This window comes from Rhodnius prolixus, unplaced genomic scaffold (genome assembly GCF_049639745.1).
Source record: "Rhodnius prolixus isolate KJV_2025 unplaced genomic scaffold, Rpr scaffold_10, whole genome shotgun sequence".
In the NCBI taxonomy this organism is placed as follows: domain Eukaryota; kingdom Metazoa; phylum Arthropoda; class Insecta; order Hemiptera; family Reduviidae; genus Rhodnius; species Rhodnius prolixus.
In genome coordinates this window covers 17,066,379-17,093,973 of record NW_027411615.1, presented here as the reverse complement: position 1 = coordinate 17,093,973, position 27,595 = coordinate 17,066,379, and the positions used below count along the sequence as shown (strand labels likewise).

General features: G+C 33.0%; 1 protein-coding gene across 6 annotated transcripts in view; it reads left to right on the top strand.

The window, feature by feature from the left end:
* The window catches only part of LOC141457322 (zwei Ig domain protein zig-8-like), a 721,433-nt gene that overhangs the window by 678,615 nt on the left and 15,223 nt on the right, over positions 1-27,595 (top strand). For 3 of the 6 annotated variants that reach the window (XM_074134153.1, XM_074134150.1, XM_074134152.1), the window contains 2 exons: positions 7,138-7,348; positions 22,368-22,421. In XM_074134153.1, the coding sequence (XP_073990254.1) occupies positions 7,138-7,348; positions 22,368-22,421 (265 nt within the window). The remainder of the gene's footprint in view (positions 1-7,137; positions 7,349-22,367; positions 22,422-27,595) is intronic. The other 3 variants (XM_074134156.1, XM_074134151.1, XM_074134154.1) reach the window with 1 other exon arrangement.

The window sequence follows — 27,595 nt, the reverse complement described above, 5'->3', positions numbered from 1 at the left end:
AAATCAGTGTGATAATGTTGACTGAGTAATTACACAATTGAAGTAACTGCAGCTTCAATTCAACAATTGCCGTGGGTGTCCTGTAAATTATTTTTTTACCGGAACGCTTAGGTATACTTTTTAAAAATATTTTTAATGCACCAAAATTGAAAGGAAGCAAAAAACGTTGCGAACCCCATTTTATGTATATACCTTTATACAATAAGAATATTTTATAAAAATAGTTAACAAAATTATAAACTCCTTAACAAAAACTTACAGTTTAAAAAGTTAAGTATAAGGGTTGATTAAACGCCAAAAGGTACACAAATCAGCTAGTACCCAACATTTCATTAATACTTCATTGATATTATTTAAGTAATTTTACCGCATTAATTTTCATTAATATTTTTTAAGAATTTATTAGATGTCACATACCCTTATGCTGGCAATTTTCATCTACAAAATATTTGTTCAAGTAGCACACCATTTAACTTAGTTTGACTGTAATATCTATTTATCTATAATAATCAAACTATTGATTACAGGTGAAAAAGAAAACGTTATAAAAAATAAAAAAATATGAGGCTAAAAAATTCATAAATTTTTTTAAAAATTGCTTACACCAACATACATAAATGATTTTATTTATTTATTTTTATTTTTAAATAAAAATCGTCGGTTTAAGTTCATTCTTCGATTAAAGTAATTGTTATTTTATGAAGTAGTCAAACGTTTATAATAATAGGTAATAATTATCTGGCTTTATCGCAAATAATATAGTTTTCTTCAATTACATTCTCAATCTAGGTGTTCTTCCCACAATGTTGTGTATATGTAATATAAAATAAATAAGATATGCATATTTTTAGGACAGCTAATTATTCCAGTATTTTACTATAAGTAAAATTAGGGGAACTAAATTAAATTACAATTGAGAAATGAATAAATAATGTTGAATAATCTACTTGTTATTAACTGTGTGTTATTTGTCCTCACGAATGTTTCGGTAAGACGAATTCAAGACTGAAATATTGTTTAAATCCTCTGTGATTCAAATTTAAACAGTAGCCGACTCTAAATTTGTCTTTTTCTAATTTAACATGCATGTATATGTGACAACTTCAGAATAAGGGGCACATTAAAGAGAAATCAGAAGAATAATTTGGAATAGAGTTAAAATAAAGTACCTATTTATACGAAGATATAATGTACATTTTATCACAATTATAACTATTATGAATGAACTGGCCAGCATAAGGGTATGTGACATCTAATAAATTCTTAAAAAATATTAATGAAAATTAATGCGGTAAAATTACTTAAATAATATCAATGAAGTATTAATGAAATGTTGGGTACTAGCTGATTTGTGTACCTTTTGGCGTTTAATCAACCCTTATACTTAACTTTTTAAACTGTAAGTTTTTGTTAAGGAGATTTTTGTACCTTTTGGATAGATTTTCCTTTTTGTCTATTAGCAAAGTTACGTCTGCTTTACAGATTTTTTTAAAATTTGGAATAAGCTATTCTATCATTATAACCTGGTAAGGTGTTAAATCGGAACCGTAACTACCACTGGAGAGATCTTTTTAAAGAATGGTTATAGTTGCGGTCCCCAAACCATCCTCAATAACCATTTTTTTGAGAAAGCGTTTTGAATAAAATAGGAAGGTATTTGTACGTAAATAGCAAAATTAAACTGCGATTTCAGTACTTCCTTTTAAAAGGAGCAAGAAAAATAAACTGCGATTACAGTACTTCTCCCTAAAAGGCAAAGATTTTGAATCGAACGACAATTCATTGATGTAAATCGGTTCACTCATTGATAATTTTAACGATTGCAGTACTTCCTCTTAGTAGGTGTAAGAGCATGTTGGCACTTCACAGCCACGTAGAGGAGCTTTAATCACTTCTTCGTGCTAAATTTTATCAAAATCGGAATAAGCTTTGTAGAAATATTGGTAATAATAGTTTTAGAAAGGGCCTTATTTGGGTGGGGCGAACTCCCCTCCATATGAGGCATAGCGTCGAGACTTTTAAAGTACAAATCTGTACAAAATTTCGATTCGAATGACACTTCATTCATGAAAATCGGTTCACGTGTCGATAATTTGAAACGATTGCTATACTTCCCCTTAACAAGTGTAAGAGCAGATCGTCGCTTTATTGTTAGGTATGGGAGCCCTAACCCTATCATCCTACCAAATTTTATCAAAATCGGGCCAAGATTAAAACTGTCCGGTAGGACAGTTGTATAAGGGTTGATCATCAAAAACTGCACGAAAAAGCGTAACGTTGAAAAACACCCAACTTTGACAAATTTTTTCTCTTTTTCTATAAAAGATAAAATTCCCAAATTTTCTTTAAATTATAGGGCAAACCCTCCTTTATAACTGTAATTTTTTTGCAACCACCCAGATCTAATAGGTTTCGAGAAAAAAGTTGCCAAAAATGAGCAAAAACGGCTTTTTCAAAAAATGTTCTTGTTCTTGTTGTTCTTCTTCTTCTTCTTCTTCTTCTTCTTCTTGTTACCTTTTTTGTAAACAACGTAGCGCCTAAACGCGTGAACCGATTTTCATGAATGAGGTGTCATTCGATTCGGAATTTTATGTAGATGTGCCTTTTGGGGGTCTCGATCCTGTACATTGAATGGGAGAGGAGTTAGCCCCCTTTATGTAAGGCCCCCTCCAAAATTATTATTACTAATTACTCTGTAAATCTTGGCCCGATTTTGATAAAATTTGGTAGGATGATAGGGTTAGGGCTCCCCTACGTAACATTAAAGCGACGATCTGCTCTTACACTTGTTAAGGGGAAGTATAGCAATCGTTGCAAATTATCGACACGTGAACCGATTTGCATGAATGAAGGGTCATTCGAATCGAAATTTTGTACAGATTTGCACTTTATAAGTCTCGACGCCGTGCCTCATAAGGAGGGGAGTTTGCCCCACCCAAATAAGGCCCTTTCTAAAACTATTATTACCAATATTTCTATAACGCTTAGTCCGATTTTGATAAAATTCAGCTCGAATAAGTGGTTAAAGCTCCTCTACGTTGCTGATGCTCTTGCACCTACTAAGAGGAAGTACTGCAATCGTTAAAATTATCAATGAGTGAACCGATTTAAATCATTAAATTGTTGTTCGATTAAAACATCTTTGCCTCTTTGCCTAGAAGTACTGCAATCGCAGTTTATTTTTCTTACTCCTCTTAAAAGGAAGTACTGAAATCGCAGTTTAATTTTGCTATTTACGTACAAATACCTTCCTATGTTATTCAAAACGCTTTTACAAAAAAATTGTTATTGAGGATGGTTTGGGGGAACGCAACTATAATCATTCTTTAAAAAGATCTCTCCATTGGTAGTTACGGTTCCGACTTAACACCTTATTAGATTATAATGATAGAATTGTTTATTCCAAATTTTAAATAAATCTGTAAAGAAGATATGTAACTTTGTAAAATAAACAAAAAGGAAAATCTATCCAAAAGGTACAAAAATCTCCTTAACAAAAACTTACAGTTTAAAATGTTAAGTATAAGGGTTGATTAAACGCCAAAAGGTACACAAATCAGCGAGTACCCAACATTTCATTAATACTTCATTAATAGTTAAGTAATTCTACTGCATTAATTTTCATTAATAAGTTATTTTTTAGAATTTATTAGATGTCACAGACCCTTATGCTGGCCACTTCATTTATAATATTTTTTTGTTATAATTATGATAAATCACATAAATATGTACATGCATGTTAAAGTAGAAAAAGACAAAGTTAGAGTAGGCTACTGTCTAGAATTCGTCTTACCGAAATATTCGTGAGCACAAATAACACACAGTTAATAACAAGTAGATTATTCAACAACAATTATTCATTTCTCAATTGTAATTTAATTTAGTCCCCCTAATTTTACTTATAGGAAAATACTGGAATAATTAGCTGCCCTAAAAATATGCATATCTTATTTACTTTATATTACATATATACAACATTGTGAGAAGAACAGCTACATTGAGAGTGTACTTGAAGAAAACTATATTACTATTTGCGATAAAGCCAGATAATTATTATGTATTATTATAAACGTTTGACTACTTCATAAAATAACAATTGCTTTAATCGAAGAATGAACTTAAACCGACGATTTTTATTTAAAAATACAAATAAATAAATAAAATAAACAAAATCATTGATGTATGTTGGTGTAAGCATTTTTTAAAAAAGTTTTTGAATTTTTTAGCCTCATACTTTTTTTTATTTTTTGTAACGTTTTTCTTTTTTAACCTGTAATTAGTAGTTTCATTATTATAAATAACTAGATATTACAGTCAATCTACAGTGCTACTTGAACATATATTTTGTAGACGAAAATGGCCAGCATAAGGGTCTGTGACATCTAATAAATTCTAAAAAATAACTTATTAATGAAAATTAATGCAGTAGAATTACTTAACTATTAATGAAGTATTAATGAAATGTTGGGTACTCGCTGATTTGTGTACCTTTTGGCGTTTAATCAACCCTTATACTTAACATTTTAAACTGTAAGTTTTTGTTAAGGAGATTTACAGAGTAATTAGTAATAATAATTTTGGAGGGGGCCTTACATAAAGGGGGCTAACTCCTCTCCCATTCGATGTACAGGGCCGAGACCCCCAAAAGGCACATCTACATATAATTCCGAATCGAATGACACCTCATTCATGAAAATCGGTTCACGCGTTTAGGCGCTACGTTGTTTACAAAAAAGGTAACAAGAACAAGAACAACAACAACAACAAGAACAAGAACAAGAACAAGAACATTTTTTGAAAAAGCCGTTTTTGCTCATTTTCGGCAACTTTTTTCTCGAAACCTATTAGATCTGGGTGGTTGCAAAAAAAATACAGTTATAAAGGATGGTTTGGAGTAAGATTTAAAGAAAATTTGGGAATTTTATCTTTTATAGAAAAAGAGAAAAAAATTGTCAAAGTTGGGTGTTTTTCAACGTTACACTTTTTCGTGCAGTTTTTGATGGTCAACCCTTATACAACTGTCCTACCGGACAGTTTTAATACGTACGAGGGTCGTTAAATAAAAATAAAAACTACTTAATTTTTTGGGGTAAACCTTTTTTATTTTTCAACATAGTCTCCTTTTAGGCTTATACACTTCGTCCAACGCTGCTCTAGTTTGTTGATCCCTTCCGAATAATAGGATTTGTCCAAGTCTGAAAAATAGCCATTCGTTTCTGCAATCACCTCCTCGTTTGAATAAAATCTTTTTCCCGCCAGCCATTTCTTCATATTGGGGAAGAAATAGTAGTCCGAGGGAGCCAAGTCTGGAGAATAGGGGGTATGTGAAACGAGTTGGAACCCTATTTCCATTAATTTTGCGACCACAACTGCTGAGGTGTGAGCTGGTGCGTTGTCGTGATGGAAAAGGACTTTTTTTTTGTGGGCCAATCGTGGGCGTTTTTCTTGCAGCTCGGTTTTCAAACGGTCCAATAACGATGAATAATATGCACCTGTAATAGTTTTACCCTTTTCCAGATAGTTGAAGAGGATTATTCCTTGCGAATCCCAAAAGACAGTCGCCATAATCTTTCCGGCCGAAGGAACGGTCTTCGCCTTTTTTGGCGCAGATTCCCCCTTGGTAACCCATTGTTTACTCGTAGATTGTTCTTTAGTCTCAGGAGTGTAGTGATGTATCCATGTTTCATCCACAGTGACGAAACGACGCTTAAAGTCCTGCAGATTCTTTTGGACCAGCTGCAAACCGTCCTTGCAACACTTCACACGATTTCGTTTTTGGCCAAGCGTGAGCAATCGCGGCACCCATCTTGCGGATAGCTTTGTCATGTCCAAATGTTGATGCAAAATATTATGTACCCGTTCATTCGAGATGCCCACAGCACTAGCAATCTCACGCACCTTCACTCTTCTGTCATCCATCACCATATCATGGATTTTATCAATGATTTCTGAAGTAGTAACCTCAACAGGGCGTCCAGAACGTTCAGCGTCACTTGTGCCCATATGGCCACTCCGAAAATTTTGAAACCACTTATAAACTGTTCTAATCGAAGGTGCAGAGTCACCATAATGTTTATCAAGCTTCTCTTTAGTCTCCTGAGGCGTTTTGCCTTTCATAAAGTAGTGTTTAATCAACACACGAAATTCTTTTTCGTCCATTTTTTGAAAACACTCGACTTTCTCGATTCAAACGAATGCCAAACACAAAGAAATAGGCCGATCTGGCTGAAACTTGGTGTGTGTTCTTCCAAGAGATGCTACTAACTAAACATAACCTCGATACGCGCCAGGAGTGCTATCTCTCTGACTTTGCACGGACTTTTCAAACGACCCTCGTATTTATAAAAATATATTAAAAACAATAATTTCAAATTGGATTATATTTAGGATCTTTTGGTTGAATTTTCTTTATTTTGTTGTCATCTGCTGAACGATGAGACCTCAACCGAATATTTACATAATCATCTGGATTAAATAATTGTTGCGGTGGACCATTCATTTTTATAAATAGGAGATTTGCTAGATTTCCAATTAATATTCTATTTCTTGGTTCATTTAAAATAATATTCATATTGCTAAATCCTCGCTCGCACTCCGCCGAACTGCAAGGAATAGTATTTATATATCGAATTAAAATTTGTAAATCTTCAGGAATTTCTGTGCCTCCATTATCAATATAATCTCTAAACGCATTGATACATCGCGTCGTTGATGTTATTAAATTAAATCTGGTGCATAACGACTCGATTTCATTTTCTCCATAGTCAGTTTCAATATCCGTTGGCCATTCCGTTAAATCTAATACTCAAAATTCATTTATTAAATTACTTTACGGTCATCATGCAATGTAATAATAACCACATACAAGACTGACATTTACATTAATTAGAGAATTCAGAACTGAATCAGACCTCCAAGCGACCAGATGTAGAAACTTGTATCCACGTAATTTTTTCAGTATAACAACCAATTTTTGTTAGAACAGAAATAATCTTTAGTTCCGGAACGCGTTCCTGTCCAAAAAGGAAGTACCGGAGCATTCCGGCTCGAAGACACCACTGACTATTGCCAAGTCTCTAGTCAACTTTAAAACAAATACACGTCTTTCTAATTCATCAAATATTTTATTTGTTTCAGGTATCGTGGATGCGTAAACGTGATCTTCATATATTAACGTCAAACATATTCACATACACTGGTGACGCACGATTTAGCGTCGTCCATCCAGATCCAAGTGATGATTGGAATCTACGAATAGAATACGTCCAGAAAAGAGATTCTGGCATCTATGAATGCCAAGTGAATACGGAGCCAAAAATAAATATGGCCATCCAACTAAATGTTGATGGTAAGTCAATTAAAAAAATATTATGAATCATATTTTAGTTGCAAATTAATATAAAGTTTTTACGTACACATTAATTATCATGAATAATATACTTGGAATTATTTTTCAAAAGACTCTGTTTTTTTCTTTTCATATTATTGTATTGTTAAATTCACATTAATTTGTCATCACGATCGTGGAAAGTTAACCTTAAGCAAGTATAACCCTGTCTACTTTGTGCAAACTAAGTTAGGTGACAGTTTTGTCATCTAATTTATATTAATTATCTCTTACCTCATGTAGATGATTAGTAAGAATTAGTTATTTACCTTTCCACTGCTCACTTATTTAGAACACAACCAAAATCTGTCATCTTTTCTTTACTGGTTCTACTCTTCCTGTGCCGTAGTGATCATTAACATAATTTTCTTCTTTTTTTTTAGTTTTTCCTAATTTTGGTTTTTAATGACCTCATAGCCTCTATACCTTATTTTGCAATGGAATTACGGTAACGCTTGAGAAAGCATTTAGCAGTAATGTATGCCTTGACCATTTGATTATGTACATACTAAAGAAGCATTTATTCTAAATTATTTATGGACTTACGTTCTCCTTTTTCCTTTCTTTACTCAATTTCATTTCGTTTTATTCATTTATTATTAATAATTAAAAAAATTAATAATATTTTTTTAACAATTTACAATTTAACAAAATTATTAATATTAATCTTAAATTATTTTATACTTTTATTTATTTGTTATCTGTAATAAATAATTAATTTATTAGGTTGTAAATATTAAATGAATAAAATTATTTAGTTTTTTATTAGTTTTCATTTATAACTGGTAAAATTCATTATTCATAAAATGAAATTTAATTTTTAAATTTTAAGAATAATGCCATGAAAGATGCTGAGTTTATTTCCTCGCTCAAATATAATAATTGCATTCTTTAGCAGTCCTTCAAAACCCTTAAATGATATCCTCAAAATCTCAACTTTATCTGATATCGTCGGGTCAGCTTTGACCCGAAACTTTAAATGCACAATTACATTTAAAAGGTCATTGATATAATTAAAGTCGAATTAGTTTTTGTTAGAAAATTTCTTTAGCAAACGAAAATGATGAATATTTTGTTAACTTAGTTTCATAAGATTAAGGAAAACAAAAAAAAAAAAAAAGTTAAAACATGCATTTTTTTATCATAATTCTGCAAGTACTGAATCATCATGTGCGAGTATAACATACTTGTTTTGTTTTGGTTCAAAAAGCCACCGTTTTGTTGCCAGTAAAAACAAACAATGAAGTTCCGGCGGTAGTTTTTTTTATTTGGAATTATATAAGAGGGGTTTTCTTTTTTATTTTTTTCGTAATGTCCCCGAGTAAGACAAATTTAGCTTTCCTAGTTCATGGTCCAGCTTAAATGAACAGAACCAGTTATCAGCAATAATATTAAGTATTATATATTACTATTTACTATGTAATACTTAATATTATAGAATAATATTAAAAAAATAGAACAGAAAACAAACTCCAAAACATAAAAATAAATAATATTAAGAAAAAAGTTATAACGTAAATGGTACTAGATTAAATAATCCAGACAATCTAGTTTTTGCTTCTATAGATAGTTCTTCTTTCCAGCTATAGTTAACCTGTTAAGTGTGTTTGACGTGTATACGAGGTGTGTTCAAAAAGTAACAGGAATTTTTAAATTTCGCGGGTTTGGAGAGTCTGATTGTAAAATATTTTTTTTATTATGTTGGTACACATGCCCCTGAAGTACGATAAAATTTTCAGTAATATTCATTGTTTACTTCTTAAGTGGCAGCCGTTAAGGTTAGACGTGTTTTTCGAGCTTGGCGATTTTTGTTTGTTAAAAAAAATGGATCAAAGAATTTGTATTAAATTTTGCGTAAAAAATGAAATAAAGTGTGTGAAATGTTAATAAAGGCATATGGTGAGTCTGCTATGAGTAAAACAAGGATTTACGAGTGGTATAAGCGTTTCCAAGATGGCCGCGAAAACGTTGAAGATGACGAACGACCTGGACGTCCAAGCACATCAACAACCGATGAAAACGTGAAAAAAGTGAAAGAAATGGTTATGAACGATCGACGAATCACAATCAGAGAAGTCGCTGATGATGTTGCCATATCAATTGGCTCATGCCATGAAATTTTTTCGGATGTTTTGGGTATGAAACGTGTGGCAGCAAAATTTGTTCCAAAATTGTTGAATTTCGAACAAAAACAGCGGAGAATGGAAGTTGCTCAAGAGTCACTCAATGAAGTCGACAACGATGCGGATCTACTGAAACGTGTTATAACAGGTGACGAAACATGGGTTTACGGATATTATGTCGAAACTAAGGCTCAATCGTCCCAGTGGAGGCATTCTGGATCGCCAAGACCGAAAAAGGCTCGACAAGTGCGGTCGAATGTGAAGGTGTTCTTCGATTTTAATGGCATAGTGCATCATGAATTCTTGCCACAAGGTCAAACAATCAATAAGGAGTACTACCTACAAGTTCAACGCCGTTTGCGTGAAGCAATCCGAAAAAAACGCCCGGATTTGTGGCAAAACAATTCATGGATTTTGCACCACGATAATGCACCTGCTCACACTTCATTGCTTGTTCGTGAATTTTTGGCCAAAAACAAAACTTTAACGATGCCCCAGCCTCCATATTCGCCAGACATGGCTCCATGTGACTTTTTTCTATTTCCAAACATAAAGAGAACATTAAAAGGCCGTCGTTTTACAAGCATAGATGACATTAAAAGCGAATCGCTGAAAGAGCTGAAAGCTATCACAAAGATCGAGTTTCAGAAGTGTTTCGAGGATTGGAAAAAGCGCTGGCACAAGTGTATTGTATGCGAAGGGGACTACTTTGAAGGCGACAATATTAATGTAGATGAATAAATAAATATTTTTTTCAAAAAACGAAAATTCCCGTTACTTTTTGAACACACCTCGTACACTTCAAACCAAATCTCTATTACGTGCGTTAGACGTGTATACTCGTTGTGAAAAATATACAATTGCCATTAACAATAAAAACTCGAAATTTTATTAAAATACAATAAGAATATTATTTGGTGGGATGTTTCCTTTATCTTATCAATAGAACTGCGGTGAAAGTCAGCCAAATGATAAGTGGTTTGGTCTCCGCATTAGAGATTAGGAATCACGCACACAAATAGAAGCTTTCAACCCTTGTGCAATGCCGTTTTTACCTTAAACAGAGATTCAGATCTCAGCACGAGCATGATTTCATTTTGCACAGAATTCAAAGCTCTTTTTCTTCCTTGTAAAAGCTCTTTTACGTCCCCTAGTTAACTAGAGCAATGCATACGTGAAGCGATGCAAGATTTTGAATGTAATTCCGCACACTGTGGGGTGTTTTTTTTTAACGAAATTCCACGCTTAACTGGTTAATACGTAAGTGATTCTAAATAATTCCAAAATTAGGCATTAATCTTCGGAAGTTAAGCAAAGTACAATGCATCAAAATCCCCCATCAATCTAAAAACCTCTTCTCAAGAACATTTTTATCTAATCTTAGTGACAGTAAGTGATTGATTTAGGACTGCAACCTTGTGATCTCCTCATATAATTTAATGATACTTCAGAATAACCACATATTTACTGTAGGCTGCCAAAGGGCTCTTACGATAATAGAATGTTTTGACTTAATCAAACTTAAATTAGTTTAATCTAAATCTTTGTTAGGTGATGGGTAAATTGGTAATTTCTCGCCTGTATTGTTCATTTATTACGCACAATTAGTTCTGTACATTTAATTAAAATCTAAATCATTTCTGGGCGCGGAAATATTTTTTTTTTTTTTTTTTTTTTGGCATTAGCTTACACACTATATAGCCATTTACGTTAGTAAGATTTATGCGGAAATATTCAACTTCAAAAAGTTCGATTAAGTAAAAAAGTGATACTTTATTCAATATAATTTTTTGTTTCTGGGTGAATTGACTTCTTCCTTCGCCATTAGAGCCTCCATAACCTTTTCTATCACAATCCGAGACCCTGAAATGGCATTTGTAATTCTGTGTAGCGACCATAAGCAATACCTTGTATTTCTAGTTAGGAGGAGCCCTAGGTTATAACAGTTAGTACGACACTTCAGTCTGTGTGAGGCAATTTCCGATATTTTAGCTATTCATTCTAAAATGGTTCCGTTAAACTAAACATGTGCATAATATTGAGGAATTGTTTTTAAAATTAGAGATTGTAAAGATCAAGAAAATTTAATTAGTAAACGGAAGTCTTGAGAGTGTTTAGTCAGATCTTTTTTCAAGTTCACTTCCACCTTTTCAAAAATAAAATAATTAATCTCAGTTCACTAGTTTATTCCATTTCTGTAAACCTAACTCATCCAAACTCAAGTTAAATTTTACTGTAAATTGCTCTAAGAAATGTAACCGTACGTGCGAAACGTAGGTGCCAGATTGAAGAAAGATTCTTTTTGTATGGTAAACAAGCATTTAGGGCTTTGAAAAAGGATATAATGTGTTAAAAACATTTATCCTTTGTGTGAAGAGTTATACATATACAGTTTTCTTTGATAGCCCATTTTGTCTTATTATTGAAGTGAGACAAAATTCATTTTAACTCACTTAAAATCTTTAGTAAATAAGGTTCCTTGAAGATAACTAGATAACCATTGAGACAGTTTAAATAGAACATCCTTGATTAAACATTGCTGTCAGTACTTTACGGCAGGATTAAATAGATTTTGCTATTAACTCCTTGAAGTACACAGGAATGTTTACGACTCTTTTACCTTCTTTACAGCCTGCAATTTCTCCTCCATTTAACTGCATGATGTGCTTACATGTATAAAGGATTCCAAAAAGTAAAATAAAAAACAATCTAATTAGGAAACTTGCACCAATTTCTTTTGCCACAATTTGGGTAATTTAAAAAAATTATAGTGACTTTGCAGCTCCCACAGAACCCCACTGTATTCTCTGAGAAAAAGGTTTATCAAGCCTCAGGAATCGATAGACCTAACGCAGATTTGCCTACAATCGAAAAAACCTTTTTTTTTAAAAAAAATCCCGCTTCAGTTTATTGATTTTCTTTCTACTCTAAATTTAAATTAACTTCATAATCAAATATTACACACAAGTGTTAAGCACCAAAATATTTAAAATGGCACATTAAATGGCGTTACACCCCTCTGTAACAACAACAGCCTCTATAAAATTAACTTATCACAACAAATGTTTAAAATAATAATGCGAATAATATAGTTTGTGGCTTTAGAAAATATATTCTGTAGCAACAGTTGGTTTCAAAGATACAAAGCCTAATAATAATATAATTACGAGGGTAATTTGAAAAGTCCGTGCAAAGTCAGAGAGATAGCACCACTGGCGCGTATCGAGGTTATGTTTAGTTAGTAGCATCTCTTGGAAGAACACACACCAAGTTTCAGCCAGATCGGTCTATTTCGTTGTGTTTGGCATTCGTTTGAATCGAGGAAGACGAGTGATTTTCAAAAAATGGACGAAAAAGAATTTCGTGTGTTGATTAAACACTACTTTATGAAAGGCAAAACGCCTCAGGAGACTAAAGAGAAAATCCATGATATGGTGATGGATGACAAAAGAGTGAAGGTGCGTGAGATTGCTAGTGCTGTGGGTACATAATATTTTGCATCAACATTTGGACATGACAAAGCTATCCGCAAGATGGGTGCCGCGATTGCTCACGCTTGACCAAAAACGAAATCGTGTGAAGTGTTGCAAGGACGGTTTGCAGCTGTTCCAGAAAAATCCGCAGGACTTTAAGCGTCGTTTCGTCACTGTGGATGAAACATGGATACATCACTACACTCCTGAGACCAAAGAACAATCTAAACAATGGGTTACCAAAGGGGAATCTGCGCCAAAAAAGGCGAAGACCGTTCCTTTGGCCGGAAAGATTATGGCGACTGTCTTTTGGGATTCGCAAGGAATAATCCTCATCGACTATCTGGAAAAGGGTAAAACTATTACAGGTGCATATTATTCATCGTTATTGGACTGTTTGAAAACCGAGCTGCAAGAAAAACGCCCACGATTGACCCACAAAAAAGTTCTTTTCCATCACGACAACGCACCAGCTCACACCTCAGCAGTTGTGGTCGCAAAATTAATGGAAATAGGGTTCCAACTCGTTTCACATCCCCCCTATTCTCCAGACTTGGCTCCCTCGGACTACTATTTGTTCCTCAATATGAAGAAATGGCTGGCGGTGATTCAAACGAGGAGGTGATTGCAGAAACGAATGGCTATTTTTCAGACTTGGACAAATCCTATTATTCAGAAGGGATCAACAAACTAGAGCAGCGTTGGACGAAGTGTATAAGCCTAAAAGGAGACTATGTTGAAAAATAAAAAAGGTTTACCCCCAAAAATTAAGTAGTTTTTATTTTTGTACGGACTTTTCAAACGACCCTCGTAGAATGTTATTCTTCTGAGTCAAACAAATTTCTGCCCAATTTTACACTTGCTGTTAGATAACAAAATATATACCATTAATTCGTTCATAATAATAAACATGCCAATAAGTCTTCACTTGTTTGTAGATAAGCATTAGATAAATATTTACTTAAGTATTTAGTTCTTAAATGATCCAAAACTTTGCATTCATATAGAATGTTTATGACAGAGGAAATTCCCCAATTAATAACGTTCATTTTAATGTGCCTTTTTTATATATTTAATTGGGAAATGGTTCAAATAAATGTTTTAAAACTACTGATATGCAACTAAGTAATGCTTATACCAAGTGTCAAGAACTGTTTATTGAGAATAAATGAAAAATAGATTCAGTAATTTGGTATTTAGTTTCAACTAATTTTGCCTAGAAGCTTTTTGTACGGTCTGATTGTGAACATTAAACTAATTTTTTTTTTTTTAGTTTTACAGACCAGATTTTAGAACCATTTTTTTCAGATTGATGATGGCATTTCTTGTAAATACTATTATCAAAAATTTGGCAAGATCATTTTACTTCCTTTCTCCTAAAATATTGTAATGTTTTTGTCCTTTTACTAAAAACTTTAACTACAACTAGTGACTGCCACTAGTTATTAATATGTGGGTTTGATAAATAATAAAACTCGCTAAACTTATAAGTAGTAATTTGATTTATTAACACATTAACATTTACTCGCAACTAACGCTATTCATTACAGTTACCATTTACAACAGTCACAACAGTTTACTGTTACTTACTCACTACGTAACTCCACAAAACTGTTCCACGACTGACTACTGGTCCGCACTGCACTGAATTGCACTAGTCTCAGCTGCACTAACAAAGCTCTACCTAACTGACTAACTGCCCAACTGGTTAACTCTGAAGCACTCAGCAACACTGACTCTCTCAAACTATCACTAACTAACCGGCTAACAGCCCAACTGGCTAACTCTGCAGAACTCCGACTCAACTCTGACACTCTCAAACCGAGACTGACCCCAACTGGTGACTCACTGCAACTCACTAGCTGCCACCCCAACTGCAACTGCCCCACTCCCCACTGCGACAGTCTCACCCCCCCCCCCACCAGCGACTCACTGACTGGGAAAACACACACTGCCCCCTTTCTTGGCTTTTACACAGTGGTGGACCATTATAGGCTTCGGTCACTAAACTCCCAGAATAGTCTAGCCCTTTCTTCTCCGGCTCAGGTAAAGTCTGGCCTCTTGTTTACACAGTAGTGAACCGTTATAAACTTTGGTTACTACACTCCCAGAACAATCTAGGCCTTTCTTCTCTGGCTCAGGTCAACTTCGTTACAATATTAAGAAAGAATAAAATGTAACGAAGATTGTGGCAGTGAAATTCCATGAATTCTATTCACACAAAATAAACTTATAAATTAATAATTATACTAGAATAATCCATTATTATAGTTTTCCCTAGAATTAACTCTGAAACCGCCGAAATGTTGGTATTAATTTCTGAGATTGTTTTCTTTCTGCTTAGAAATGATTTATTAAGTTTTTTTCAGTTATTTTGAACTGGAACGTTAAGTAATTAAATAAGTTTTGTAAACAAATATCTTCTATCCTGCTCATAACTCGTGTATTATGTCTGTAACCAAGACTGGCTAGAACGTCTTATATCCAGCCAGCTTAGGTCTTTATTTTCTTGCCCCTTTGTCCTCGTGTCATGTCCTTCACTGTTTCATTACAGACTCCTGCCATTGCTGCAAGCTTTCTAACTCACTCTATCATCTTCTTTGCTCTTTCAACTATAAATCTTCTAGGTTTTCCTTTTCTTCCATCGGCCTCAGCTACTAATAGCTAAACCGACTTCCTCTAGTTACTCAATTTTTCTTTATTACAGACATTCTTTTCTATTTATTTAATTTCAACGAAATACTTTGATACGCTATTTTTATTGTAACAAAAAAAAGAAGAAAAGTTTATTTCTTTATATACTTCATCACTCACTAATATTCAATTAAATACGCCTTATTTTACTTTGGATAATTTGTGTAGTTCGTTAATATAGTGTTGAAGTAGTAAATTTTAAATGCAATATTTGTCTTTTTGAACAAATTAAATTAGGTACATTAAAAAAAAATCAATATTAGAAATAAACAAGTATAAAAATGTACTGAAGGTTATTCAGTTTTTTATTTATTTATTTATTTTTGACGTGAATACGTCTTTAAATTTGAATCATATGGTGGCAATCCAAAAAATCTAATGATAACAAAATCGGGGGATACAGTTTGGCAATCCAAAATTAAATTAGACCTCTGGATAGCTAAAGGATCAAAGAATTCATTACACAATAAGCGAGGACTGTGACACATCGCGCGCGGTGGAGGGGGAAGCGCCGCCATTTTGAGATAATTTTGCTGCGTATCGAGATTTGCAATTAGTATAACTTTTGACTCGGAGAAGCTAAGATGTTCGTTTAAGTTTTAATCGTCAGCTGTCGTCACAATCTATCGATTGTATATAAAGCATTAATGTAAAATAGTGACAGTGAATAAAATAAAGGTGTTAGAATAAAAAAATATTATTAAAAATATATAATGTCGGCCTTTACGCGTCGAAAAGCCAAAACCAAATACAGAGATCGTATACGATTGGAAAGGGCTTCTCAAGAACAATCGAATGGTAAAAGTCTCAAAGCCGGTGGAGTCGCCATATATCGCAACATCAATAGCTTCACTGATTGTAATAGAGTTAACATTGACATTTAGGAAATTTATTTGGAAATAATAGACGCAAAAGCTGGTGATGTCTGTTTAGTAAACGAAAAAGGCCAATGGCATCTTCAAATTCGTATTCGGGTGTGTGTATATCCACCCGGGCACAGCTTTAGCAGAAATTAAACTCTTTATGTTAAGATCGTTGTTAAAATATTCCAAAATCATCTCTAAAATTATACCCGATTACGATCCTGATCTTACTACACCAATTATGATAGTTGGAGACTTAAATGTTGATGTCTCACAAAACCGCTCATTGCCCGACTTCATGCTCAGCGAGTTCAATTTGTCTAATATTGAAACTTCTCCAACAACGTTAGGTAATACCTATATTGATTTAACGTTTACCAGAAAACTCGATGTATCTTGTATGCCATTTGTGTCGTACTTTTCGTATCACAGACCTATAGTTAATAAAGTTATATTGTAATACAGTAATTATTTGTTTCCTTGATTTCATCCTAAATACATAAATAAAAATATTTTATATAAAAAAAATAACCCGTAACGTAAACGTATTCACGTACAACACACGGCCGTGTCCATGACACAGCCACCGTATTATTTTTTTTTTTAACTTTAGGTCTGTCGAAAGTAACAATGCAGACTGGAATTTTTGTAATTATTTCCTTACCCCCATTTAGAGTTTTGCGAGTAAGGCGTCTAATATTGATGGGTTTAACCGGTGCTACTAATTCCGATAATATTTCTTCTTCTTCTAAGTCTATATCGACATTTCTAATAACCCCTGTACTGTAAATTCTAAAGTTAGGAATATAACATAAGCTGCAATTTCCCTTTATTTAAGGATATCCAAGTTAAGTAATTCGTTGGCTGCTTGGGCACTATTAGTTACTATTTTCATACGGTTTTTACCAGTAACTTCTATGTTCAATATATCATCCTTACATGTCATAGATGTCTTTAATAGCCACTTTCCTAATGCCATAAGATGGACCTTGCCCAGGTTACCCTTACTACCCTCTAAATTCACAATATAAGGACCTTTATCGCCTACTTTCAGGGCCGGATTCTCCTATAAGCTAACAAGGCTTCAGCCTAGGGCCTCAAGATCAAGAGGAGCCTACATTCAAATTGTTAGCAAAATTAAAATTACACTATATGTACTAAAAACATAACATATAGTAAATATTATATTAACATATTATAATATTGTAAAGTTTTTCCCAAAAAACTTTACTTTCACAACTAATGCCTGCCACTAGTTATTAAATATGTGGGTTTGATTAACTAATAAAACTCGCTAAAGTTGTAAGTAATAACCTGATTTATTAACACGTTAACATTACTCACATTAACATTTACAAGCAACTAACGCTATTCATTACAGTCACCATTTACAACAGTCACAACAGTTTACTGTTACTTACTCACTTCGTAACGCCACAAAACTGTTCCCCGACTGACCACTGGTCCGCACTGCACCGAATTGCACTAGTCTCAGCTGCACTAACACAGCTCTACTCATCAACTGACTAATTGCCCAACTAGCTACCACTGAAGCACTCCGCAACACTGACTCTCCAAGACTAACTCATAAACTTGACTAATAACTATAAACTCTAATAACTCCTTAAAACTTGCTTGAAACTCGATTAACACTATGATTGAAACTCAATTGAAACACTCGATTAAAAACTTGACTTCTCCAGCTGTGTCGGCCTCCTTTTAACTGCGTGCCTCCCTCCAACTGGGACTGCCCTCCTCCAACTCTCTGAGCATAAGTTTCCACGCCCTCCTGACGTTCATTGGTTGGAAAACACACCGCCACCACCTCAGCTGTGAGCCGCCTCCTCCCATTCTCTGTCTCTCTCCAACTCCGTCTGTCTCACTCTCACCTGTCAATCACTGGCTGGGAAACACATATGCCACCACCCCCAACTGAGGCCTTTCTCTTAGCTGGCTTTTACACAGGTCACTAACTCCTTGAACAATCTAGCCCTTTCCTTTCTAGTTCAAGTAAAAACCGGCCCTTTTGTCTACACAGTGGTGGCCTGTTACCGGCTTTAGTCGCTTAACCCCTAGAACAATCTAGGCCTTTCTTTTCTGCCACAAGTAGATACCGCCCCTTTTGTTTCTGCAGTGGCGGCCTGTTACTGACTTTGGTCGTTCAACCTCTAGAACAATCTAGGCCTTTCTTCTCCGCCCAGGTCAACTTCGTTACAATATAATAATATATTGATATAGAGGGTGAACCAGTATACCTTCGATTATAAAAATAGTACTTGTTTAAAATATTTCGTAACATTTTCTCAAATATTTCAGAGAGTTTAGAAGTAATTTTTTTTTTTTTAAAGTGCAATTGTAACCTTTGACTTCCTTATTTTAAGACAATCTACTTGAAAAATTGACTACTGGTCCATCTAAAAGAGTTTTCAATGAATTAAACAAGATAAACTAACACTGTTGTGTGCTCGTGAATTCGTTTTCTTGTAAAAACAAACGTAATTTCTCATACGAAGATAAAAGGAATCCTGGAAAATGAAGTACCGTTTGAAAGCCCATTAGACAAGGAAACTTTTTATAAAAAGTACCAGCACCTAGGTCTGATAATGATCACGTAAGGGCCTAATGAGTTTTCTTAAAATTTCGATTACTTTTATTTTTCCAGGATTCGGAGGAAGATTGAGGCTGTTTGGAGAATAACTTATACTTCAAAATGGTGTCAGTTTTTAGAAAATTTATCTGTCTTTCTAACCGTGTCATCAGAATCGAATTCGGACTAAAACTTTCTGAGTAATAACATTTTTATTGGAAAAAAAAGTAATGTTTTTAGAAGAAAAATGTAAAGTGACGTCACTCAAGAACAGAGGAAAATATGAAGTTGGCCAATACGTCATTGAACTCCACTTCAGATGTACTACACACAGTAGGTCTATGGACAATACTTACTGGTTCACTCTGTATATCACAGAAGTGATGTATTTTATTATCTCTCATGTAATTTAAAAACTTAAAAATGGGAAATGAAAGGGCCTCATAAGTGGAATAGCCTAGGGACTCTTTTCATCTAAATCCGGCCCTGCCTACTTTAAATCTATTTTTTAGTGCCTTTTTTATGTATTCAGTTTTATATTTTAAGCTACCTGAGTTAGCCGGTTGTACATGAACTTTAGACTTGCTATAAGCAATATTTTCCTCATTAGAGCGTTTATTTGCCTTTAGAATACTTTTGTTTGTATTATTATCATTATCAGTATTAGTTCTTACCACTTCCATCAAGTTAGCAAGTAAATTAGTATTATTATAATTGGTTGATTGATTGGTAACATTCGGGTTAATGGTAGTATTATTTAAAGATGACTTATCTGACTTTAAAATGGTATTATCCGGGGGCTGTCTGCCGACATTTCACTTCTTAAGATTTGTGGGGGAGAATTCGAAAGCAATGTAACACCCTCGGAAAATAACTGTATACAAACATAAATAAAACCACAGCGCACTGACAATATCACTCACAACCGAGTTTCAACTTTGGTCCGCCCACACTCAATCTCAGATATATACAGTCTCAGAAATATAGATAATAAAATGTTTTAAACTCAAAATTAGCACAAAAGCGATTAAAACTGACTGAAATTAAGTATTGAACACTGAGAAAAAAATTTTCTGTGTAGTATTCACTATTATAGCAAACCATAGAAACTCCACTTTAGGTCTTTAAAAAAATATTAAAATATAAATACAATCTATACAATTACTGGGGTAGTTTTACTTTGTCTCATATAGAAATAGTAGTGCTTTCGAAAGCAGGATTATTCTAAAACCTTTTGAATCTTTGAAAACGTAGCAATTTCCTTTCTTTTCAATTTCCATAAGTCCATTTCTTTGGACAGCATAGTCATAACTTTAAAAAAAAATTAATTGTATTATAAGAACCTCCAGAGAATTATTTAGATCATATTAGAAATTAAAGTAATTAGTTTCTATTTAAACAAATTTTCGCTCATTTTGTTTATGATACATAAACCATCTCAGCATCTCTCATGGCATAGAAAATAAAAATGCTCTCCGAGTTCAATATTAGCAAAATTTATTAGCGTTTATTTTCTATTTTTATTTTTATTTTCTATTAAAAATCAAATATTTTTTTTTAAGAAGCAAATTAGATTTATGTAACTTAAAATTTTGTACATAACATAATTCATAATATGTACAGATACATGTCAGCTGTAGCTCTAAACCCTTCTAAACATTGGAGTAATATGTCCACACTCTGATTCAGTTTATGCAGTATAATAATAAATTATTGATTCGTTCAAAATTTTATCGCATTAAGTTTAGTAAGTTCGCAGGATAATATTCAAAGCATTTTTTAATTTTTTTTACTATTTTGTTAATTTCATTGATATTGTGGTAAAAGTGCTGAAATTGCAGTTAAGTTCGGACTATTAATTCAACTCTTTACTCCTTGTGTATAAATTTCTAAAGTTTTATTTTTGAAAAGTATTGAATAACATTATCTTAAATGCCAATTTCTAAAATTGAAGGTTAAGAAGTATTGTGTGCCTCTTTCTATCGGAATTGTTCCATTAAACTTAAAAGAATATCTATGTTATGTATGTGTCAAGTGTGCCTAGTCTACCGACTCATTCTAATATTCTAGTGGAAATTTCATCAATTGAGTATTGCTACTCTATAAAGAAATAATCGTCTGCAAATGTTGTCTTTATTTATTAGGTTATAGAGGGTGAATATTGTTTTCTCAAAGTAATTGTACTCAAACACACTTATCCAGGTAAGATGTACCTGGTTATGAGGTCCAAAACAAACAGTTTTGACTTCAATTTTGAGAAATAAGCAATTTGAACTAAACTCTTCGTTTAAAAACGTACAAAGTAACCTCAAAATTTTCATTAAATTAGTTTCATAGGTCGTAGCCCAGAGAAAATTTTGAAGGGTATTAAAAGGTTTAAGGGGGGGGCGCGATAGCTTGTTTTTTTCTAAAAAAATTTAAACAAAAATCAAAAATCTGCTTACTCTACACTACATCGATTATTTCGTTAATTTTAGCAACAAAAAACCTATCCCACAATTGTACCTTGGATTGTGGTCGATTTGTTCAACGGATTTTTTGATAGTATTCCCATAGTTGTATTTGTGTGAACATGGATTTAGTGCTGTGGCAACACTGCTAACTAGAAAGAGAAATCGTTTTGCATGTTATCGAACGCGATGACTTTCGGCTGTTTTTTGTGTCAATTCGAGCCTGTTATTAACTAACTTAGTAAACATCATCAGATTCACCCTTCACATTAGATTAGTTTTAAAATTTAAATTGAAATGTTTGTTTTAATTTGTATAAAAGTTTTTCTAAATATTATTTAAAAAGTTGCATTTTATTGCAGTCATTAGAACAGCATCGTTTAAAATGTAAGTTTGAACTCAGATTCAGGATCTCATATGGCACGCTATAATTATATTAATGTAATGATTGCGATTGTGATTTTTATTATGTAAAGTTAAAAATTGTTGAGGGTTTTAGAAAATAATTGATTCTCAAAATGGGCGGTAGACGAAATAAGTTTGAGAACCTCCGGTTTTCTATAATATAATATTAAAGACAACAATTTATTTTTTTAAGGCGATCAAACTTTTTACTTCATAAAATAGAAAATGAAATTTACTTTTTTTTTTGTATATTTATTGTTATTTTGTTTTAAGAGATATAGGAATAAAGTGAGATAGTTTAGGCTGAAGAGTGTGGACATAGCCCTCCAAGTTGCATTTGAGTTGATTGAATGTTTGACTGTGTATTTTGCTCCTTTCTTCTCAGAAACCAACCCGGTTCCAATTGGCACGACAGCTCTCACCGGCCCGGCTCCACAAGGTTATTTCACTCTTTCTAACAACACTAACCTTGTCACTCTATAAATATATATTTATTATTTGTATCTTCTTTTTTTTTTCTACATTACATTCATAGCATACAAAAAGTGCACTCACATATGCAGCACACTAGCACAAATAAATACAACACTCTAATAGACAACAATATATAAAACAAACAACAATTGTCCCACTAAAAACTATATTTTTTCTTTCGAGCACACATTTTTCATCCACATGTTCAGAATGCTGCTAAGAAAACTTACTTTCCGCATCTGACGTCATTGGCTGGCCACTTTTCTTTTATTTTAAATAAAAGTTGTTCAACCGGAATGAAAACAACGAACATCGTTCATTACAAATTGGACATTTCTTAGTGTTTAGTGTTAAGAAAGATTAATAGTTGTGCCTTGTTTTAGTAACAAATATAGATTGTAAGTTCTGAGCAGCGGTGCTACGGTAATTGTGACTTTTTAAAAATGTATTTCAAATTTTGCCCACGATTATCTTTTATTGGGATTTGCACATTGTATTGGGCATAGTTTACTAAGGGTCTAAAAATTGTTTTTTTTAAAAAAAAAACTTCATAATTCTGCAGGGAAGGTATTGGATTTGAATTCCAACTGTGGAGATCACAGTAACGAATCCAGATGCTGCAGATTTTCTCCTAGGAACTTCTTACAGCTCGCTATCCAGTTTGACAGTAACGAGAAGACAGTATTCGGAAGTTAGCAATGCACTTAAGACCTTCTTAAACTTCTGGATTATTTGGAAGGAGCTAGTCCTATACTATCGCTAGTTGATCAAGAGATAACCTAGAACGATGTCTATAATACGAGGGTCGTTTGAAAAGTCCGTGCAAAAATAAAAACTACTTAATTTTTTGGGGTAAACCTTTTTTATTTTTCAACATAGACTCCTTTTAGGCCTATACACTTCGTCCAACGCTGCTCTAGTTTGTTGATCCCTTCCGAATAATAGGGTTTGTCCAAGTCTGAAAAATAGCCATTCGTTTTTGCAATCACCTCCTCGTTTGAATAAAATCTTTTTCCCGCCAGCTATTTCTTCATATTGGGGAACAAATAGTAGTCCGAGGGAGCCAAGTCTGGAGAATAGGGGGGATGTGAAACGAGTTGGAACCCTATTTCTATTAATTTTGCGACCACAACTGCTGAGGTGTGAGCTGGTGCGTTGTCGTGATGGAAAAGGACTTTTTTGTGGGCCAATCGTGGGCGTTTTTCTTGCAGCTCGGTTTTCAAACGGTCCAATAACGATGAACAATATGCACCCGTAATAGTTTTACCCTTTTCCAGATAGTCGATGAGGATTATTCCTTGCGAATCCCAAAAGACAGTCGCCATAATCTTTCCGGCTGAAGGAACGGAGTGTAGTGATGTATCCATGTTTCATCCACAGTGACGAAACGACGCTTAAAGTCCTGTGGATTCTTCTGGAACAGCTGCAAACCGTCCTTGCAACACTTCACACGATTTCGTTTTTGGTCAAGCGTAAGCAATCGCGGCACCCATCTTGTGGATAGCTTTGTCATGTCCAAATGTTGATGCAAAATATTATGTACCCGTTCATTCGAGATGCCCACAGCACTAGCAATCTCACGCACCTTCACTCTTCTGTCATCCATCACCATATCATGGATTTTATCAATGATTTCTGGAGTAGTAACCTCAACAGGGCGTCCAGAACGTTCAGCGTCACTTGTGTCCATATGGCCACTCCGAAAATTTTGAAACCACTTATAAACTGTTCTAATCGAAGGTGCAGAGTCACCATAATGTTTATCAAGCTTCTGTTTAGTCTCCTGAGGCGTTTTGCTTTTCATAAAGTAGTGTTTAATCAACACACGAAATTCTTTTTCGTCCATTTTTTGAAAATCACTCGACTTCCTCGATTCAAACGAATGCCAAACACAAAGAAATAGACCGATCTGGCTGAAACTTGGTGTGTGTTCTTCCAAGAGATGCTACTAACTAAACATAACCTCGATACTTTGCACGGACTATTCAAACGACCCTCGTATGTCCTATTCCGGCGCTAAGGACAGTTTCAACTGTTGTACAACTACTTGAGATTAATAACCTGATTTTCTTTAGTATAAACATTAATATTAGTCGTGGTTAATGTTATTTATGGGTCTGCTAGCAGTACAAACTTTAATCCAAGCTTAAATGGTATTGTTATTGTAAGTGTAGATTAGACGTGAATTAAACTTTCTATCATGCGATAAATTTAAATATCTCTGTTCTGAACTAGCTGTTGATAGTCACATCATTGTTTTACTGTAGAGAATTAATACTGAATTATAGGGAATGAAATTTTTGTTAACCCATTGCAAAAAGCTGTGTTTTAAAATTTGTTTCACAGTCGATTCGTATTATTTTGTACGAAAATAATTACTCCAGGAGAGAAATATGTATATAAGGAAGCGTAACTTGGAGATGAATGCGTAAAACTGTTAATAGTCTTGGCGAGAAAGTACATTAGGAAATCTGTGGCCCGATGTTGTACTAATGGTGGAGATCGTGACTTAGTCTCATAGATTGAGAAAGGTAGACCCGTGTTGAACTGATGTCCCATTTCTATTTCAAGGAAGGTTTTGTTTGGTAAATTGAGGGCAAGGTTATGTGTAGAGATTAACATAGAAGTTGGTTAGAAGATGAGGAACCTGATCTCAAATAGGTGATAGAAAAAGATGCCAAAAATCAAAAAGTAGGGTTAAATTTGATTCAGGGGATTGTCCTAATACAGAACTGTAGGCGCCATTTATTTGTAATGATTACAATCTTGAAAAACATTAAAAAACCTGGATTATTTATTCCAAATAGAAACACTACTTTAAGCTCTAAAAAAAGGTCAGCAAAATTTTTGGAGGAATGATAATCCCCTTTGAAATCTTCAAAAATATTTTGACAAACGCGAAATCGGAAAGCAAAGTGCACTAGATTGTGCTAAAGCTAAAGCAGAAGATGTGGGCTACTTCGCCGTTCTAAATCGCTTTTTTAACCTCAGATGATGACGAGCCTTAAATACAAAAAATAAATAAATAAAAATTAGAATTAATTAACTTTACTATTGCTCAGTTTCGATAATGCTAGAAGGTGATATAAAAAAACAAACGAATATTTTAAATTTCAAACTAATTATTAATGGCCTGGAATGTGTATAAATATGGAAAATCAGTGCACCGACTGTATCTGGAATTTCGCTGACATAAATGAAGTTTATGTACTTAAATATACCTGTAAAATTTAGAACTTTGGTTTATCTGTAACATTTATTTCAAAACATAAGTCACAATTACCCAGTCACAGTTAAATACGTTTTATTTTAAAGGCCGTGAAAATTCCAATGACCATTAAATATTTTGTTAACATATCTATTTCGTCAGATGTGGTAGTAAATCAAAACTACAGGAGCTGTACCGTGCCAGTTGTTTAAGAACAATATGTTTATATTGAAAATAGAGTTATGATATTTAATTAGTATACTAAATCATTTTCAAATTATAGAATAATTGATTGGCAAAATAGTACGTTTCTGTAGTTTTAATTAAAATCAGGTTACTTAAAATAAAAATAACTTAGCCTGCACTTAGTTGCATGCTAATAATAATAATAAAACTGAATTCCTGCTTTTTTTTTTGTTTATGCAATAATGTGTGATTTTTAAAAATTTATTTGTGTTGTATGTTTTTTATGTGTTCGTTTTTTTTTCCTTTTTTAATTGTACCACTTATAAGAATGCTCAAGTTTTCTTTTGCTTTTAAACATTTATTTTTCTTTCATATAACCTACACTTTGAATTCTTGCATAATAAAATAATTACTAAGTGTTTAAGAAAAATTATATTGTGCAAAAGCTTACTATTTGCTTATTGTGCTGTAAGTAAGTTTATCATGTTTTTGTTTTTTTTTAAATTTATTTATATAACATTTAAATTCCTTGTAGAGAATTTATTGATCTCCATCATTAATCATTTTATTAATAATATAGACCCAGCAGTAGAAAGATTAGAAGATTAAGCTGTTCAGAAGATTAGTGCCACATTTATTCAATAGAATGGGTTAGGGTAGCCGTGAAATGGTAGTGCCTAGAATTGGTGGAATGTTGCTTATGGCAAAGCTAAAATAATATTGATTGCATTTTGTTATAATAATAATAATAATTTTTATTATTGATTAAAATAAATATGATAATAAATACAAGGGCCGGTTACATACAGTGATGATAACAAATTCTACTGCATTTATTAAAAAAAAAAAAAAATTAAATTAAAAAACTAAATCACAACTTTGCTAAACCAAGAAAAAAAAAGTTTTCTTTCTGCAATTTTTGTTTTAATTTATGTATTTAATTTTTTAATACATAATAGTTTATTCATCTGGCAGCTTTTTTGCATTTTAATTTATTAATATTTTTTAATTTTTTCCTGACTTAAAATATTTATAAATCTTAGAACTCACCTCATTTTTTCATTTTTAATTTGTGTCTTTTGTGTTTTTATATCGATTTTGGTCCCAATAATTGGTTTATTTATTTATATTTAATTTTTTTTTTCTTTTATATTCATATTACTTTTTCATATTATTTTATCAGTTTAATGCAAGTTCATATGTATTGGTAATATCATAATATATACATACATATAAAAGAAAATTTGAAATGTGCTAAATTAGGTATCTGTGGATGTAAATTTTTTTGCTTTATTTGATTTGTTTTTTGGAATTGTTGTAAAAACAGATAACTGTAGTTTACAACTTGGTTCAATTTTATTTTTTTGTTATTTTTTTCAATGTAGGTATTTACAGTTGGCTTAATTTGTTGAATTTTGCTAGATCAGTTGAAAAATTTTCAACACTTTTATTGATACCGATTTTGAAACTTGTTCATTTAATCTTTTGTATACCCTTCCAATTTAATATTGATATCTTAGATTGGTAAGTTTTGGAAAGTTCTTATAACAAATTAATTTAGCTTTAATTCTGTTAGAAACTTTATTCTTATTCCACTTTTTAAAAGAAATCTTCCCTGGAATAATAAATCTTACATCTTCATAGTGATAACACTCACAATTGAAAGTAGTATTGAAAGCAGACTGAATAAGCGTTTAGGTAAGAATAATTTTGCAATTTTCTCGACAAAAGTTTGCTACTAACTG